General features: G+C 41.4%; 1 protein-coding gene across 2 annotated transcripts in view; it reads left to right on the top strand.

Moving 5' to 3' along the window:
* LATS2 (large tumor suppressor kinase 2) overlaps positions 1-15953 on the top strand; it is a 51484-nt gene extending 35531 nt beyond the window's left edge. For both annotated transcript variants that reach the window (XM_052812370.1, XM_052812371.1), the window contains exons 3-8: positions 1382-1514; positions 5479-7016; positions 9770-10352; positions 10981-11163; positions 12460-12566; positions 13295-15953. In XM_052812370.1, the coding sequence (XP_052668330.1) occupies positions 1382-1514; positions 5479-7016; positions 9770-10352; positions 10981-11163; positions 12460-12566; positions 13295-13789 (3039 nt within the window). In that variant the 3' untranslated portion in view covers positions 13790-15953. The remainder of the gene's footprint in view (positions 1-1381; positions 1515-5478; positions 7017-9769; positions 10353-10980; positions 11164-12459; positions 12567-13294) is intronic.
* The last annotated feature ends 3938 nt before the right edge of the window (positions 15954-19891 follow it).

The raw sequence follows: 19891 nt of genomic DNA, 5'->3' as shown, positions 1-19891 counted from the left end.
ACATGTACTTGCAGTTCAGTCAGCAAAGTTGCTCTTTGCTCCGGATGATATGGGAAGGGGGTATACATGTTGGGGCTACCTGACTGCTAGCCAGTGCGTAGAACTGACCCATGGGAGAGCGGTGCGCTTGTGCCAACCCAGCCATCACATCTGCAGTCAGTAAGCCAAGCCAAGAAGGCACAAACTCCATCTGATTCAGCGCTCAGTGGGCAGGTAGCAATGACAGAATTCCCCTAAAAATGGCAGTAAAGTGGCAAGATAATAGGATACTGACATTTGCAGGCAAGTCCTTGATGGTGACGTTCATTTCATCGAACTTTAGCCATCTAAGAGCTAGGCATCCAGTTCAAATTATTCCTCTAATCTTCTGTCACCAAAGGTTAGTTTATCTTCTGTTATATCTATTTTATGAATTGCCTTTTGGAGGTGATGATAGAAAGGTTCTCAGCAACAACTTTTGACTAGGTATCTAACTTTTTGATGGGTGAAGTTCAGTGAGTTGAATTCAACATTAAAGCTCTGGATTTCAATTTCTCCATCATTTCAGAAAAGACCATGCAGCCTTGTGAGGATTTGAATTTTGTTTTGCAACCAGAGGCTAGAGTTGTTGAAAGGTATTCTATATACCTGAGCTATAAGTAAAAGTATAAACAAACTACAGGAGAGTGTGACTTGCTGGCGGTAGAGCAGGGGATGCTAACTGTGGCTGTGTTACAGTAGTTTAACTAGAGCATTCATACTTGCCCCAGTTTTAGTTTCAGGCTGTGTGTCTGGCACCCATATTAACTTCTCAGTGATGGATGTGTGCCCAGTAAAATACAGCTAAAAAGACTAACAATGTGACACACAGTTAGGTGTGGCTAGTCATTTTCCAAACAGATAGTGAATGATGTCCCAGCTGTACTGAAAACAGCAGTCAGTCTTCCCCATTGACTCTAGTCAGCAGAAATCAGCCCCTGCCTAATTAGTTTCTTGTGGCATCTGTGAAAGGGTAAAGCTTTTACTGTGTCCAGGTGTGACTTAGAGACATGCTCTCAAATACCAAAAGCTAAATATTTTGTTCTATTTCATCCTATGACAAACTATTTTGCCTTTTCCAGACCTGATTCAAAAGTTTATTTTAAGGAATCTTAAAGTACACATTTCAATTTGATGCTTCTTTCATTGCCAGAGGTAGGTTGTGTTTTTTGTTATTTTCTTTTAATTTTTAAGTTATATAAGATGTTTTCAAAATATGAGTCCGTTTGGCTTCCAGCAGCTGTGATCTGGTGTGAATTATAAAATGTTTCTATAAATGTAAGAACACTTACTGCTTTCTAGCCTGCAGCACAGTGCTTGGGTTTTGTCTCAATGTGATTCAATTCTTGTTTGCTTTATACAGGAGATGGCTGTCCGAGCACTGAAGCAGACAGGTAGCAGAAGTATTGAAGCAGCTCTGGAGTATATCAGTAAGATGAGCTACTTGGATCCTAGAAATGAACAGATAGTACGTGTAATTAAGCAGACCTCACCAGGTAAGCATGAACTCTTTTTTTTTAATTGTGTTCTTCTTTCTTGCAATAAGCTAGTTTTTAGAGTCGTTGCTGGTGAGAAGTAGTGGATTGGCAGTATTCTATAGTAAGTAGTCTTGTAGGAGACAGTGAAGTGAACATGGCCCTGCAAGGTGAGCTGGGCTGGAAGCTGAATACAACTGGCCTGCTTCGCAAGAGTTGTCCATGTGCACATTTGTAGTCCACTGTTTTAAACAGAAAGCTGTTTATCCTTTGGTGCAAGTCAGCTCAATCATCTCAAGTTTACCGTGAGGTAAAAGCTTGTGCGTAGGTAATTGCTATGGAGTTGTGAGATAGCTCACCTCCCAGGAATTAATTCATGTTAACATCTTTGTAAGTACACTGCAGAAATAGCTTGGGCCAAGATAGCAGAAGCTTCTCCACTCATCCCTGCTAGTCTGCTTCAGCTCTGTTTCATGTAAATTAGCAAATTGGAGGATTTGGGCCCTGTGTATGCCTCATCAGCAAACATCAGACCACAGCTGACAAAAGGCCTTGCAAGAGTTGTTTCCATTCGGATATTAGGACTTACAGCACTGCAGAATGCTTTTGAACTGTGAACCAGAGAACACTCTGGTTTGGATAGAGTTTGTTACTTCTTTCAGTTTCAAAAATTGGCCAAGCAGACAAATAACTGTCCTCTGACTGGCTGAACATGTCCAATCACACAGTAGCGTTAACATGCTGCAGACGGCTTAGTGGATGAAGGGTTGAGCAAATTGGAGAGCTGTTGTCAGGAGCCTGTTTCCTTGGACAAGGAACTTCTCTTGTGTCGGTGGCAACATTTAGACTTAAAACGTCGTGTCTGTGTTGGACTAGGTGACACTAACAAATCCTTTCAGTCGATCTGATTACAGTAGTATAGATCTCTAAGCGTGGTCATAAATTGAGTTTACTGAGTGCAAGTGATTTCCAGGTGACAAATTTCTCTTCTTGGCCACCTCAGCAGCACCTTCCTTCTTGCCTCGTGATCAAATTGAATGTCTGTGTTGGGAAGGGTGTTAAATTTGGCGTAGTTGATAGAGAGGCATGTCCAGAGATGAGGAAAGCTGAGGAAGGGAAAGGCCATTCAGTTTACAAAGAGAAATCCCTGGACAGGAAGGAGGTCTTCAGTAAAGCCACTTCTTTCCTGGAGGACCCTGAGCATAGCCACGTATAGGGAAGATGGAAATGGGGAAGGAGCTCATTTTCCAGGTGGTCATTCTCAGGACTGAAGCTTCAGATGTGGTGGGAAAGAGTGATGGTTCTGTGTAAGGAGCAGCTCAGCTGCCCTTTTTATCAGTCTTAGACTTCCTCTTCTATTATTTGGGGAAATTCTGGAAAACCCTAAGAAAACATTTCCGAGAGTGTTACCCTGAGGGATGACCACCTGACAGACAAAGTAGTACTGGCCAGTTTGCTATTTGGAGAGCTCTGTCCTAATACATGCACAAATGTGGCCTCAGCTGGGCCTTAAGGAGAATTTAAAATAACTTTGACAGAATTACTGAACTGTATTTTGCTTTATATTATAAAGACTTTATTCCTTAAAGTGAAAGAACACACCCAGTCCTAAAGAGCATACATTTCTGCTGAAAGAGTTGAAAAATCTTTCTAGGCTAACATTTTAGTTACTCAGTTGTCTTTCATTTGCATTTGTTTTTGCTTTCTTAACTTTCCAATGCATGCAGCTGTTTTGAATACTTAACCTTTTGAACTGAAGATCCACCTTTGCTTTTAGGATACACAGAATGCAAAACTTAAATGTCATGCAATTGATGTTTGCCTGCCTGAGGTGCCACAAAATCAGACTGATTTGTTTGGTATGGTATTGTTTGTGCTAGGATAGCACAGGTCTCCTCTAGTTCATTAGGAAGCATGTAATGCTACTTGGGAACTTCTCATTTGCAGTTTGAGAATTTAAATCTTCTGGGTTTGAATTCCATATATTAGTGTATGGAAATAGATTTTCAAATTATTCATTTTTGTCCTGCACTAACTTCAGTAGTAAAGCTAACGAGTTTCAGCATACTGGCAAGACTCAAATAAAACTTAGCAGATATTACTGTGCGACAGAGAGTTACGTATAAAAACAGATGATCCCATGAGTATAGTTGATTAATCTTAAGAATACACTCTGATCCAAAACCTTCACAGGCAAGAGATAGTCATAACAGTTACCATGTTGGATAGGAATGTGTGAAAAAAAAAAACAAAAAACCCAAACATCTGCAACTACCACATTTTGTATCTTCACAAATCCAAATATTCCTCCGTCAGACCAGAACAGACTTATGGGTATACAAATCTAGGAGGTGGACATCATATCTCTCTTGACATCAGCAAGATTCCTTGCACAGCTGAAGTATGTGTCCCAAAAGAGGACAACTACTGCTGCTACTTTACTTCATGGCCTCTGATAGGGAAAAACAAAGTCAGCTTGCCCCTGAGGCTCAGCATGAATCCTACTGACAGAGATGACAAATGTGTCTTATGGCTGCCTCCCACCCCCAGGCCAGAGTAGCCACTTAGGATGCTTTGGATTGCCACAATCTCATCAGTGCATCTCACTGTGTCCTGACAGATGAGCTATCAGAGAGTGCTGTTACAAGTACAACCTCAGTAAGCATGGCCTCATGTTATCATAAGAAAAAGAGCTGCCAATTATAGATTTCACTTTAAAGAACACTGATTATTAGTCCAACTTGATTCCATTTCAAAACATTGCATTGTTTATGAAAGTGCCATTTAGCATGGGGGCAGCCTCTTCAGTGTGCAGAGGTGGTGCGTAGACCTGTCTTAATAACATGCACGTCTTTGTGTGTCTATATATAGCAGGGCTTGTGTGTCAAGGTGAGGAGTCAACAACTATGCTCAGGTGTGCTGTATTTGGCCCAGCTGGGACATGCTGTAATGCAAATAATCGGAAAAGCTTGCAGTCCAGTGTTCGAGCCTGTTAGCTCAATACAACTATTCTTGCAGACCTTGTGAAGTCAAGATTTTAAAAGGAAATTGTTTAGGCATAAATCGGCCAAGTCCTGTGATTTGTGAAAGCTAAAGAACCAGAAGGGGAACAAAAAAATAGCGACAGCATGGTCTCCCCTTGTCTTTTTGTCACAGCCAGTGCTTTATACACCTGCAATTTGTCCTCAGATCAAAGAACTGATGAAAAGTGCTATTAACACATGTAGTGCAGGAATGCTGCTATCTTGTCTCTGCACATTCTTCAAGCTAAGATTAACATGTTGACACCCTGAAAGATTTGCCTTCAAAACAGATGGAAGATGAATAATATGAGGGGATACTCTGTGTCCAACACATTGGAAAGAGCACAGGACAAACTATATGATGCCTTTGTTGTAAATGAAGGAGAGGGAAACAAGGATTTTTGAGGAGAACGATGGAACAGAGACATGTAAACATCCCCAGAGTGAGCAGTGAGCTCACTGTACAGAATATGTGGACAATGTGATGACCTAGTAGCTTATAGTAATGTTGGCTTTAAGTTGTATTGACAGTCCTTCCGGGAGCTTTTTTTTTCCTGTTGGTGCTCTACTTAACCCCCTGCTCTGTAGCTTCCTCCTGTCTGTGAGTAATGACTGGTAATACTGGTCCAGCTTTAAAAACCAGGCTGTAGTGTAATCTGATGATTTCATAGTTAAGGAATTTGTGCTTCTATTTTCATGATTTGATAGGACTCCCTGATGATTCCTGGCATGAGCAGTGTTGTGGGCCAGTAGCTCGTTATCAGTAGTAATACTTGGCACCTATAACTTTAAATGTTCAGAGTGCTTATTTTAGATTCTGGAAGGTGTTTTTATAACACACACTCCCTACGCAGTGTGCATGCGTGTGTGTGTATGTCTGTATGTATAGATGGATGAGTAATGCAAAGTAATTGGTTCACCTGAATTGTTTCCTAACATTCTTCTGTGTTCTTTTTATAAAGGAAAGGGTATTGTGCCAAATAATGTAACCCGCAGGCCAAGCTTCGAAGGATCAAACGAATCTTTTCCGTCCTACCATCAGATCAGTAATGCAGCCTATGAAGGGACAGGCTTTGGAGCAGAAGGTGCAAATATGCTTACTGAAGTTCCAAGGCCATACATGGACTATTTAATCTCTACTTCACAGTCTACAGCTATGAATGCTCCTGTACAGCGACCCTCTGGAGTAGGCACTCACAGCACAACAGCAAGCCATCAGCAGAAAACATACCCTGCAAATATTGAGTCTTCTGTGATTAGTTATCCAGTGGCTAATCACAGCAGTCAAGCCTTGCAGCTGCAGGCATCCCATGGCTCCAACAGCCAACATTACAGTAGGCAGCACATGATGGTGCAGGGGGAACCTATGGGGTATGGTGTTCAGCGGAGTCCATCCTTCCAAAACAAGATGCAGCAGGAGGGAGGATACACCAGTCTCCCAAATAAAGGGGCAGTTGTTCAGAATAATTCTGGTCATGCATTTCAGCAGGCACCAGCAAGCCTGTATATATCACATTCTCATCACAAACAGGCAAGTCCTTCTTCTCATCAAATGCATGTGATATCCAGAGGTCCAGCCTTCACTAATGATTTTTCAGACAGTCCACCACAAAATCTATTAACTCCATCTAGAAATAGCCTAAACATGGACCTCTATGACATGAATAATCCTCAAGTTCAGCAGTGGCAGGCAGCAACGCCGTCACGCCGAGATTCTTTACAAAATCCAGGAATAGAAACATCTCCACGGCAACATGTATCCTTCAGACCAGATGCCACAGTGCCAAGCAGAACAAACTCCTTTAACAACCACCAGCAACAGCCACAAGTGACAGTGTCTATAAGACAGGTTCCTCCAGGAAAACCTGATCCTTCAATTACATCTCCAAATACGATCACAGCAGTCACATCTGCTCATATTCTCCAGCCAGTGAAGAGCATGCGAGTGATGAGACCTGAGCCCCAGACTGCAGTGGGACCTTCCCACCCTGGTTGGTTACCTGCGCCGGCACCGGCTGTGGATGGCTTGGAGATCATTGAGCAGCATGTGCCACCTGTTGGAGCAGCTAATGCCTATCAACTAGATGTGGATTTCGGTAACCAGGAACTGCGGTGTCCACCACCACCGTATCCCAAGCATTTGCTACTTCCTGGTAGCTCTGAGCAGTTTGATATCAACTGCTTATGTATGGGCGTAGAGCAGACCCTTCGCGTAGTCCCCAATTCAACATGCAATAAGGTTGAGGAGAACAGTGAGCGAAATGATAAAAGCAGCAAGAACGCTAAAGCTGAAAAACCAAGCAAGGATAAAAAACAGATTCAGACGTCTCCAGTGCCTGTGCGAAAAAATGGTAAAGATGAGGAAAAGCGAGAATCCCGAATAAAGAGCTACTCACCTTTTGCCTTCAAGTTCTACATGGAGCAACATGTAGAAAATGTTATAAAGACCTACCAGCAGAAAATTAACAGAAGATTACAACTGGAGCAAGAAATGGCTAAAGTAATTCTCCTTGTTTTGTTATAATAAAAGCTAATGGGATCAATTTGATTATATAAATTTTTTGACTGATTAAAAATAGTAAAAGGCAGACTTCACTGGAAGTAGTAGGTATCCAACACCTCCCTGTACCAGACTATTTTCACTTAGAAGCATGGATGCAGGTCTGGGAGGCTGTTTGAAAAACCTGAGATGTGAAATAGTATATCTTCGTACCAGAAAAGTAAAATGAAGCAAAACCCCCCATAGTAGGAGAGTATTAGGTTTGCTTAGGCAAGAACTCAGAAGCCAGGTTTGAGGCTGAGATAACTCTGGCAATACTTTGGCAGCTCTTGCAAAACTCTAAAGGTTTTCCCTTTGCTCCACTTCCTCCTCCCTGTTCCACGATAGCCACCTCGTTCACCAGAGCCATGGTTGAACTTGGCAGTATATCCACTGTGCCATATTTTCAGATGAATATGTAATACTTGACTGGAAGTTGTTTGTTGAACACATGTAAGTAATAATATCGTGCAAGTAATCATATCTTGGCCAGCTGGAACTGATCTTGGGACCCTTGCTGGAACTTGTTCTAGAAGCAGGTCTCAGGGAGGTGCACTTTGAGTGAGAGAGCTTCTTTCATGCCTAATTGTAGCTCTCAAACCTAAGCTGATTCACTGATAGGGCTGCTTAAAACAAAGCTGCCAAGTTCTGATGGTTGTTCTGGCAGTTTTGTTTTTAATTTTTAAATGTGGAAGAGCTTATTTTCCCAGGCATGACTAGAATATGACTAGTCTACTTTTGTATTTGAGGATAAACTCCGAGGAAAGCTATTATTAACGCATAATGGATAATAATTAACTACCCGATCTTCCCTAGCACAGTCAATTTCCAGAGTCAATTAATTTGATGCTCACATTGCTCCAGAAAACTCAGCAGTTTGTTTGTAGAGGTTAAATTAAACGAATATGCTTCTAAATTCTCTTGAAAGGTTGGCATTGTAGTGACAGTTAATAGTTTGTACTCACTGCAAGTACAGATTGTGTTGCATTGCTTGGATTTAGTCAATATTTTCCTGTGATTGAGATAGGGAATGATCTCTAGAGAAGTAAAACAGCAGCTAATTGCGTTAGTTCTTCTTTTCTGACTCCTCAGCTTTCCCTCACTTCATAACTCAGAGATAATTCAGCTATAAACAAAAACAACTCCTTCCCCTAGCAACCTCATCACTGGCTGGAATAATATACTCAGGAGATTTTGGCTATCTGAATATCGCATTATTCTAGAATTAACCAAGAACACAACACACTAATTATTTTACCTTAAAACAATAAACACTTCCTTTATTATGAATTGATGTGCTTGACTTAATTTTAAAAACAGTATTACTTGTTTTGATTTGGCTGTTGGCTTCAGTCTGAAAATTCATCCTACCTGTTCTGCAAGTTTCTGCAGACCACCTCCATCCTTTATTCATACAGATTTCATTTTATACCGTGGGGATCTCACTGCATAGTCTGTCTGCCCATATTCATCTTTAAAGACCTAGACTACAGATGTGAAATTAAATCAATCTAAGGAGCAGCCCTGTGGGCATATGCTTGGGTCTCTAGCCTGCCCATCAGTCAGCTTCAACTCCCTCCACCCTCCTCCCCATTGCCCCTTTTCACCAGGCACTTATCTTCATCTCAGAGTGGTTCAGTTGACCCCAGTTAAGTCAGGATTTTGGAAATGGGGTACGCAGAAAGAAAGGGGCATGCTGCAGAGGATGAGTTGTCAGAGGATCCTGGGGATCAAGCCAGGGGCTTCTGCTGGTGGAGGCCACCAGTGGTTCTCAGGAGAGGGACAGACACCGAAGTTAGCAGAGTTGGCAGTGTGCAGGCTCTGTCTTGAAGGATGGGGAAAGTCTTGTTGGATACTGCTACTTCTCCCTTTTTCAGGAGGTTCTCCCCGCAGCCATGTGAAGTGTTACTTGGAGGCTCTCTGGGGACAAGAGGTAGACAAGCCAGCTTTTTTACAGGTTAGGTGCAGAGGGGAAATAATATAATACATTTAGGGGGGAAACAGCACCAGGGTCTGGGCTGCAGTGGCTGAGGAGAGGCCAGACCTGAGGGTTGTATGCACATATTTTGGAAGGGAAAAGGGAGAAGTTAATAGATGGTCAGGTGATCTACAAACCTTGAGAGTGGGGGCTCTATATGGCAGAGGAAGAAAAACAGTTCTTAAGAAGAAGGTTCCCAAGGCGATTGGGAATGTGTAGGTCAAAACCAGCTTCTTAATTACAACACAAAAACCAACAGTCAAACAGCACTCAAGGTAGGAACTGTTAATGTGAGTTGCCCTGGAGAACTATTCATGAACAATGCTGCATCTTGGTTTAAGTTTCAGTTTAAGTTAAGCTGTACTGCAGTGTGCTTACATACAGTGGAGTGCAGTGGCAAAGTGCAAATTTGAAAGGTGTAAACCAAATTCCATGATTTGTTGTGTTATATTCCCCTCTCTGACAGTATTGCCCTATGCCTCTTCATTCAGGCAAATGAGAAAGGCAGACCAATCACGGATATGGCAAATTCAGGTAACGAGTTAGGGCACAGTGAATTTGCCAGTATTTCAGAAACACCTCAACAGAGAGGCAAGAGAGTGTATCTCTCATGAATATGTCTTCTCTGGTTCTTGCTTAATTTTTCTGACAAATGCATTTTGGGAATACTTGTTTATTGTTCTCTTGCTATGAATGTAACAGTACTAGTTCTTGTGGTTTGCTTTCCTTTGTAAAGGCTGGCCTTTGTGAAGCAGAACAAGAACAAATGAGGAAGATTCTCTACCAGAAAGAGTCCAACTACAACAGGCTCAAAAGGGCCAAAATGGACAAATCTATGTTTGTGAAAATCAAGACTCTGGGTATTGGTGCATTTGGAGAAGTATGCCTGGCCTGCAAAGTGGATACCCATGCCCTGTATGCCATGAAGACTCTGCGAAAGAAAGATGTGCTAAACCGGAACCAGGTGGCTCATGTCAAAGCAGAGAGGGACATACTTGCTGAGGCAGACAATGAATGGGTGGTTAAACTCTATTATTCCTTCCAAGATAAAGAGAACTTGTACTTTGTGATGGACTACATCCCTGGTGGCGATATGATGAGTCTGCTGATTCGGATGGAGGTCTTTCCAGAGCGTCTGGCTAGATTTTATATTGCAGAGCTCACTTTGGCTATAGAGAGTGTGCACAAAATGGGATTTATTCATCGAGACATCAAGCCTGACAACATTCTGATAGACCTCGATGGGCATATCAAACTGACTGACTTTGGACTGTGTACTGGATTCAGGTGGACTCACAATTCAAAATACTATCAGAAAGGTAGTGTTCTTAGACTTTATTTGTGATGGTATTGCATTATTTATTTTGAAACAAACACATACTCTTGGCAGAAATGCCAGCTCAGAAAACAGAGATGGTGTGTACATTAACAGTCAATGACAATATCATGTATCTGTCTCCCTCTGATTCATTCAGTTTCCAGTCCTTTGTTTCCAATACTGTTCAAATCCCTATCACTGATGTCGTTGACCACTGCAGTAGCAGCAATTTTTCAGTTTATACTTGTTTGGAGGGTCTCTTTTGATGGTGAAATAATTTAATCACAGTTTTAAAGTAGTCCATGCACCTCCTGTGTGTGCCCTTGAGGAGTATTGGTGCCTGCTGGTAAAAAGGTGATAAACAATTGGTATAGCTAACCTAAATATACTCCATTGTTCTGTATCTCCCATATGAGAGCATGCTTCCTTGTGCTGAGACAGAGACATTTAGCTGGTTATGGAAAACCAATTGTGAAGGGGAGGGCAGAAGGAAATGCCTTGGGTTTAAAGTTTAAATGTTGCTTTTCAGTGAGAGTAGAAGATGGCACAACTAGATCTAGATAAATACTTTTCTCTTTGTGTGTTGTGGTTTATGACTGTGAATGTAAACTTTCTCTCCCATTTGAAAGGGAGCCATATCAGACAAGACAGCATGGAGCCCAGTGATCTTTGGGATGATGTGTCCAATTGTAGATGTGGAGATAGGCTGAAGACATTGGAACAAAGAGCTAAGAAGCAGCATCAGAGATGTCTAGCCCACTCGTTAGTTGGAACCCCTAATTATATTGCTCCTGAAGTCCTGCTTCGTAAAGGTAGATAACCTGTATTTTTCTCCTGTTTAAGTGAACGTTGATGCTTTGAAATACTTTTTTTTTTTTTTCCTTAAATAAGCTTGCTGCTTTGGAATATTGGCATTCTGAAGGCCACAAACACTTAGCTCAGGTTAAGGAGAACAGATTTGTCTACATGCTCCACTGTTTAGCATTACGTTGCTGATAATTGATGGTGGTCATACTTTGTCTGTATATATCTACACTCTGAGACCTTTGAATGAGACTGCTAATAAATGTGTCAGATGATGTTAGCAGTTATATTTTTCAAGTATAAAGCAGATTATCTGTACTCATGCAGCGCGACTATGGCTGCTAATAAGTTTACATAGACCAGTGAGTAAAAGGCTGATGGTTCTGAATCACTGAATCAGGCGGGCCACTTAAATATGGGTGATGTAAATTTGTGGAAACATGTCCTCCATATTCCCAGCCAGAATCTTGGGGAAACCCAACAAAAAATCTTGGGAAATTTACCTGGACACCCTGCATTCAAAAGCTCGGCTTGAGGAATTTAGACAGTACTTGGTGGCTATGCATGCAGAACAGACATGGTCACTGCAGTAAGGAGATTAGATGTTTGAAGCTGTCTGCAAGCCAGATCTGAAGCCTGATCTTCCTCAAGTTGAGAGATTTCACATTGGACCCTACATCATCCAGTGACACAAATCTCCATTGAAATCGGTGTTTAAATCCTCCATTCCTTTTTGGAGGTCTCAAAACATATGCCTTATTTGTCTTGTCACAGCAATTAAATGATTGAAATTGTTCCTCTGCTTGGAACTTGCTCAGATATTCACCTGTGGCTTTCTTCTGTGTCTGGAGCTAGGCTGTGTCATTCAGCAGCTTTTCAAACTCATGGTGTCACTTCCACTGAACCTAGGGGGCACATCAGTCGCTAAACTTTTTTGTTATTCTTTGAGGTCCAGTCTGGTTTTTGCTGTGTGTAGTGATGTAGTTGTGGGACAGAGCATGAAAAAAACCTTAATTTTTTCTAATTATATGGTTTCACCACTCACTTTTGTTGAGAATTACATTTATTCAGAAAGATTGCCAGAGAACAGGATTAGATCTTTACTGACAGCAGTAGAATTTAGGTCAGCAAGCAGAAGCGACTTTATGATGAAGGTAGATTGGGAGTCCTTTATTTTTAGATCACATATTGTTTCTCTGAGAAAAGGCAGAAATCTGTGCTGTGTGTTTTGATACTTAATTGCAAGTAGCTCTATACACATTCTCCTTGGTTGGTGGAGGACAACCTTTTGACTTGTTTTTCAGGATACACTCAGCTCTGTGACTGGTGGAGTGTTGGTGTGATCCTCTTTGAGATGTTAGTGGGGCAGCCTCCTTTTCTGGCTCCTACACCCACAGAAACCCAACTGAAGGTAAGTTGAAGCAAAATTCCAATCTGTGGTAGCAAAGTCTTAACCTTTTCTCTTCCCTTCTCCTCCATGCACAGACCTATCCCCTTTTGTTTTACTAGAGAAAGAAGTAGTGATTACAAAAGCCTGATTTTAAATAGTTCTATGCAGGCACAAATCCTTTCCCAATCAATGAAGATACCTAATATCAGACTAGAGTTGACTTGTGCAACTGCATAGATAGTTACTAGTTTTATGAGTCTTCTCAGCACAATTCTGATTTCTTAAGCACAAGTTCACCCATCTAAATTCCTTAGAGTGCCTATCAGATCTTAGTAAGCTGATGTGCCAGTGATAATTATGGTTGGCAATGTAAGTGTTTCAAAGTCAAGCAGTGAGTAGTTTTTTATTAGAAAGGATGTATCTCATGACCACTTTTCCTAGTTTACATTTTGGAGATGAAGGAATTCCTTGAAGTCATTCCATGAAGTCATGTGTAAACTGAGTATGTTCTCAAATCTGACTATGGGAGCAATTGCTCCTTTTATCTGCTATCCGACAATGTTTTTTGATTCATTAAAGTAATTATTAACAACTGATGCAATCTCATCATTGGGTTCTTGAACCTCTAAAATAAATATGCAGACTGTGAGTTGACTAGTTATGTGTATACTTCTGTACCGTTAATGTTGACAGTCGGAAGGATTCTGTTTCCAAGATTAGAAGTTGCGTAATACCTTTCTTACCTCCAGGTGATAAATTGGGAAAGCACACTGCACATTCCCTCACAGATCAAGTTAAGCCCAGAGGCAACTGATCTCATCACAAAGCTCTGCTGTGCTGCTGAGGACAGGCTTGGAAGAAATGGAGCAGATGATATTAAGGCCCATTCTTTCTTTCACTCTATGGACTTCTCTACCGATATCCGTAGGCAGCCAGCTCCCTATGTTCCAAAGATCAGCCATCCAATGGACACTTCAAATTTTGATCCGGTTGAAGAAGAAAGTCCTTGGAATGATGCAAGCGGTGACAGCACCAGGACATGGGACCCACTAGCCTCTTCCAATAGCAAACACACAGAACATGCTTTTTACGAGTTTACTTTCCGAAGGTTCTTCGATGACAACGGGTATCCGTTCAGGTATCCCAAGCCTTCTGGTATGGAAGTTGGCCAGTCTGAGAAATCTGATGTGGAAGACAAAGGTGTGGTGGATCAGACTGGAGCTTGTCAGCCTGTATATGTGTAAATTATTGTATAGAGTACTCCAGATAAAACTAATCTCAAATCCAGTAGGGCCTTTAACTGATCCTTTAGGAGCTGATCCTGCAGTGCTTGTTCAGGTGTAACTTCAACTGAGGCTGGAGGCACCTTGGGGAGTCAGAAGCTTGCAAGGCCAGATCCTAAAAATGGCACTCTTGAAAGTTCAGGTCAGTTTTACTGTAAATAACTTTGTTGATAATTACACTTGAAATCCTGGTCTTCACCAAAATCTGCAAGGCCAGCAGTCTATCATTTCTAGGCCTATTTTTATTTGAGGTCAGCATCCCCTTACTCAGATTAACATTTACAGACTTCTGCAACTGTCAGCGTTATTTTTTAAATGAATAAAAAGCACTTATATTTTGTTTATAGCAGGGGTTTTTTTCCTACTAAATTATAGGGATTAACTTTGACAAATCATGCTGCTGTTCTTCTTTTCTACATTTTTTTTTTATCCATAGCACTTATTTCACATTTAGGAAGATGCATAAAGCTGAAGAACATGTGATGAAAGGTCTCTGTGCAATAATGTAAGAAAGAAAAAGAAAAAAAAAGAAGAAAAATGAAAAAAAGAAAACTGCTCTCTAATTTTCTAAATTTACTGATGCCATTGTATTCGCACCGTGATTTTTGTTTATTATATGTATTTTCCACATTTCAAAATTGTGACATAACCTTAAAGCTGCTTTATTTCCTTCTGCTTATTGGAGTGTAATAGAAAGTGTGAGCAAGTGACAATTTGGGTGTGATTTCATTGTCTAGTGTGTGAAGAATGTTGCATGAGCAGTGTTTTTCTATTTGAAATGGCCTTTTCTTGCCATTCACAGGCAGGTCCTGTGGATCCATTTTTACTGAGGGTCTAAAATTAGACCATTTTAAACTGTGTGTTGATAATGTATTGTGTGGATGGTTTCCTCTTATGATTGTATCCAATATTAATTTTGTAAAACAGATTGCAAAGGTTATATCTGAATAGTGATTTCGTGGTCTGATGTGATAGATCATTTTAGCAAACATGTATCATCGGCACACACGTTTCCCCACAAAGGATGAATAGCAAGACCATTATTACAAAGCTGATTTGTGGCAACAGTCTAGATAGGGCTTATTCACGTAGCATGCAGCACAGTGTCCATTGTTTAATACTAGCAGTAACGCAAAGCACCAATACTAACAGATGTAGCTGAACGTCTTCAAAACAGAATGTCTTAACGCCATGCTCCTGTAACGCGTCGAGATCCTAAGTGCGATGAGGCTGATGTTGAGTGCATGCAGCTCCACGGACATCTACGGAACCTGGAGGTACGTGGCTTCTCCAGACATCACATCCCTACATGTGACTGTCTGTGTATCTGTTTAGGATCCTCATGTTTTAGGCACTGACATCTGAAAATGTTGGCATTGTTTATAGGTCATTCTGTCCTGTTGTCTATAGGCAAAAATGTTGCTGTGATGGAGCACAATAGTCCTTCATTTCTGTCAAATTATAGGCATACTTTGAAATATCAATTCTTAACTGTGTTAAAATACGCATTTTTCTTATATGTATAAGTGAGAATTATTCAAGGTGATATCAGAATACTAAAGTTAATTAAGCCATACATATTTGCATATATATTATATATAACTAAATAAGTAAACACACACAAAAATCCTTAATTCAGATTAGTGTAACAGTCCTATTTAAAGTGATTGACATAATAACATTTGAGGAAAACACTCCTTTAATGTGTTTTTGCTTTATTTTATTTTTAAATCTGGAGCTTCATTATTTTTTCCGCATATTATTCCACATATTATTCCTTAATGTTTTAGCATATCCTATCCTATCCATTGTTTAGATATCTAAGCAACAACATATAAATTCATCAGCCTAAACTAAACAAAAATGATTGTGTATTTGTTTACATTTGTATGAAAGGAATGTTCTGAGGTATGCAGTGCTTGTGTTGTGACAGTTCATGTAAGATTCAGTATTACTGCTTTTTTATATAGTAATGCCATTTTTTGTTATTTACATCTATCTGACATTCTTTCATGTGGTAGGTTCTTTCTCAGGAACTCAATTTAACTGTTATTTATTGATATATCATTGCCTTTGAAAGCTTCTACTGGCACAATTTATTAAAAATCTGAATCCAAATTTAAAATGCGTCGTGTGTTCTTGAAAAGGATAATTTCTGCCTATTTTAAGGCAGAATTTTTGATGGGTTTGGTTTTGTGACCTTAGTGATGGGTTTGAACTACAAACATGATATCCAAATCTCACCTCTCCCACAGCATTTGATGTGGGATTTCTGGATACCATAAGACAATTTCTTCTGTCCTCATGGCCCTTGAGAATAAGGGTCAGGATTCCCAGATTAAACTTTGCTTTGGTGTGACCAGGTCAGTAGATGGCATGAAATTCAACACAGTCACTTTCTCTGCAGTGGTGGCTCTGCCAGGGTAACCACCACCAGTGTGCTTGCCCCCTCTGTCTGTTGCCTCTGATGTATTTCTAAAATGTAAATAATTCACCTGCAAATACAGAATCTTTGCAACTAAGCAAAACAAGAGAAACTAGCCCAGAAGGAAACAGGTGCTTCCACAATGAATATATTACTCATTTAACATCTATGCTGCAGGGAACAGAAGCCAACTCCCATTTCACCTAAAGAACTGATTTGAAAAACAAATCTTTCGAGCTTATCAGGCGCTGTCTCTAGAAGGCTCACATCCCCTGCAGACATTTCAGGGGTAAACAGAAACTTGGAGTAAATCTTATGAAATTTGGATAAGTAATCAATATGCCAATATTGGGACTGGCTCTAAGCGTTCTCGGTTCTGAACTTTGTGCAAAAAGCATCTAATATCTTCTTTCAAGAAGTTATATCAATTCAATGTTTCTTTAAAAAAAAATCTCTTCCTTTAAAAAACCAATCAACCAAAAACCTTAGATGTATTTATTCCTGACTGAAAGTAAGGAGTTGATTAATTCTGAAGTAGTGTTCTTGGTTAGGTCCATAAGTGACATTTGAGATGTAATCCTAACTTTACTAAGTCAAGGTTGAACCAGCTGTTGATCTCAGTGAGACAGAAATTTCATTCCTGGGTTTCAGCAAAGACACGTATGTGCAGTAACACCACTTACTGTGTGTACAAAAGTGTAAATAATTGCGTCAAAAAATGTAATTACTGTTTCCAGAATGGAAACTTTATAATGCAAGGGTGCCAGCGGCACTGGCACAGAAAGGGCCTCTGGAGCCTTTCCTATCTGTACTCTTCAGTGTCGCCAGATTTGCGAAGAAGCAGCAACAATTCTTGATGAGCCAGTTATTCCTAGTTGGATGTGAAAGAGCTAGCAGTAGAAGTTATAACCAGGTACCTCACTTGAATGACATGAAAGCTAAATGAGGGAGAGAAGCATTTGACTTTTAAATGGAAATGGAAGAATGAGGTTAACTACCCAGGAAGCAGGCAATAGCCTGGAACTTGATGGAAAATCAGTCTCATAAACATAAGAAAATTCTATTCTTTTTCCTGTAATTTTTGAGGTATGAAATAACTGCCTTAAAAGCTTTCCTAGAGAAACTGTAATGAGAAGAGGAATTTAGAACATATAATTTGGTTCTATCCCAAAATGCAGAAACATTGGCAGAAAATGGCAACTGTTACTAAAATTATTATTGGAATTAAAAATATTAAATCTTTCCCACAGGAAATAATCTCAGTAATAGATAATGTAGAAATAGCAACCGTTAAAACACACCAAAAAAAAAAAGTGTAAAAATGTTTTTCCTGGCAAAGAAATCTGCTGCAGCAACATGGAAGTTGTGCCTTCCTCTGGTTTCTGTTCTGAGCAGTGAATGAGCAGTGAGCAGCACTCAGTAAAAACAGAGTCCTGGGCTCGTTGTTACCAAAATAAACTGAGGATCTGATCTGTAAAGCTGTGGTCACCTTCTGCAAATGCAACAGTAGCGCCAAGCTCTGCAGAAGAAACTGGAGCCTGGTGACATGGACAATTGAAATTTTAAATGGACTGACGGATGCACTGACTTGTCAGCTCCCGCGGTTTGGAAAGTGCCTTTACTTCAGTTCTGTGAGATGAGAAATACCTGTGCCAGCATCTGTTAGTTTTTAGGTGTGTGAAGAAAATGGGGCTTCATGAAGCAGGCCTTGTGTGATCTCAAGTATTTCTTAAATTTCAGTGGGGCTCAAAGAATAGCAGGGTGTAAGGCACACCTCGTCTCCTGGTCTTGGTCCTAGGATCGCCATGACCCAGGAAAGCCACAGGCACTTGGCCACCTTGGCTGTTGTAGGAAAAGGGGGAATTGAATGCGCGAGGGGTACGTGGGTGAGGGCAAATAGCTGATCAGGTTAGATCACAAGTGGCAGCCAGGAAAGATGGTCCGGCCTTGCTGCAGCGTGCAGCGGTTACCCCATGGGGTTGCGTGTGTTGAGGAGAACATTTATGTCGGCACCTCCTGTTTGTCTTGTGCTTTTTGGGAGCACACGGCACACAAGGCCCTCCTCAGAGAGTCCTGCTGGGCAGGAAGGAGCCTGCACACGTGGTCACGTAGCGAGCCAGACCCACAGCTTTGCATCATGGTGTACGAGGAAGAAAGAGGCGGCATTGCCGCCCGGCTCCCACACCGCCTCCATCCGTGGGCTGCTTTAAAGAAGAGCGGAGCAGTAGCTCACTGCGATGCTGCTGGTTTGCCCAGCTGTGTGCCACAAAGGAGCTCGCCGTGTGCCATGAAGTGCTTACCACAGGTGTTAAGTTTTTCCCCTAAACTCCTGACTGTGCTTCTGAAGGCTGCATCAACTGTCCCATAAATACGCTGGTCGTAAGTAATAGCTTTTCTTTTTTTCCTGCCTCTATGGTGTTGGGTAGCTATAGGTGGGTTTTTTTCTTTCCTCAGCGCAACAGTTGGCTGCACAACTCCACTCCTTTCCAAAGGGAGCACAGTTAGCTTTCTATGGCCAGAGGGGAAATTGGGCTAGAAAGGAGAAGGATCTGCGGGTCACCCCGTAACGTGGCAAGTCTGATGGCATCTCTTTAGTAATGCAAAGTCTGAAAATGAAATCACCGCTCCTGAGGGCAGTAGCTCAGCCTCTCATTGCAGTAGCCTCATGGTCTGATGAGTTGTTGTGTCTTTCTGATAATTGCTTTCCATAGCATTGGTCGTTCTTGGCCTTAATAGCAACAGTAAGCTTGGCTCAATGACTGCCTGTGGCTTTTGTTGGTCTGATGGCAGTTTCAGAGTAGTTAATTTCACTAAAAAGATACCTGATTGTGCTGAGTAATACAACCATCAAAAAGGAAAGAAAGGAACACACATTTACTTTTTATGTGTCTAACTTTGCTGCTGGGACCTCATCACAAGGGCAAACGTTCATTAGCACATTCCTATGAAAGGCTCAGTTGTCCAATACCTTACAGGTATGTTCACCGGCTATTTATAGTGTTTGGTTTTAGCTCAGCATTGGGGGATTGGTAAGAGGTTTTTTGGTTTGGTTTGGTTTTCTAGACATGAAATCTAACAGATATGAAAGGTCAAAATTCAGGACTGATTTACAGGATAACAGCTTCAAAAGCATCTGTGTAGTGTGGTTTAACCTGATGTTATGATGAAACTCCAGCAGAAGGAGTTTTTTTTAAAGGAGGAACTCACTTGGGTGGAAACCAGGGAGACCGCAGATACCCCAACCGAACGGGGCGTGACAGAAACAGCAGTGGGTATCAAGGCTGGCTTTACAGCTGCATTTGCTTTGGATGGGGCCAGGGGTGAATAAGCAATAGGACCATAGAAATGCCGTTTGGCAGGGACCTTTGGAGATCCACAGTCTGACCTCCCACTCACCGTGGGCCCACGGACAGCGCTGGGTCTGGCCAGCCAGTGCTTTGTCCAGCAGAAGCCTCCGGGAGTGGCACGTCCTCCCCCAGCACGAGGGGCTGAGGCTGAGGGGAGCAGGAGATGGCTGTCGCCAGCCTGGCAGCGGGGATTGCACGGTGGTTGTTCTTCTTGGCATCGTGGCACTGCACAAAAGCCTCATATCGCCATCAAGCATTGTACCGTGGCTGTAGGAATGCATGGAGAGACAG

The sequence above is a fragment of the Harpia harpyja genome, chromosome 17, assembly GCF_026419915.1.
Source record: "Harpia harpyja isolate bHarHar1 chromosome 17, bHarHar1 primary haplotype, whole genome shotgun sequence".
NCBI lineage: Eukaryota > Metazoa > Chordata > Aves > Accipitriformes > Accipitridae > Harpia > Harpia harpyja.
Note: the sequence above shows the minus strand (reverse complement) of the source record. Positions and strands in the feature narration are given on the sequence as shown.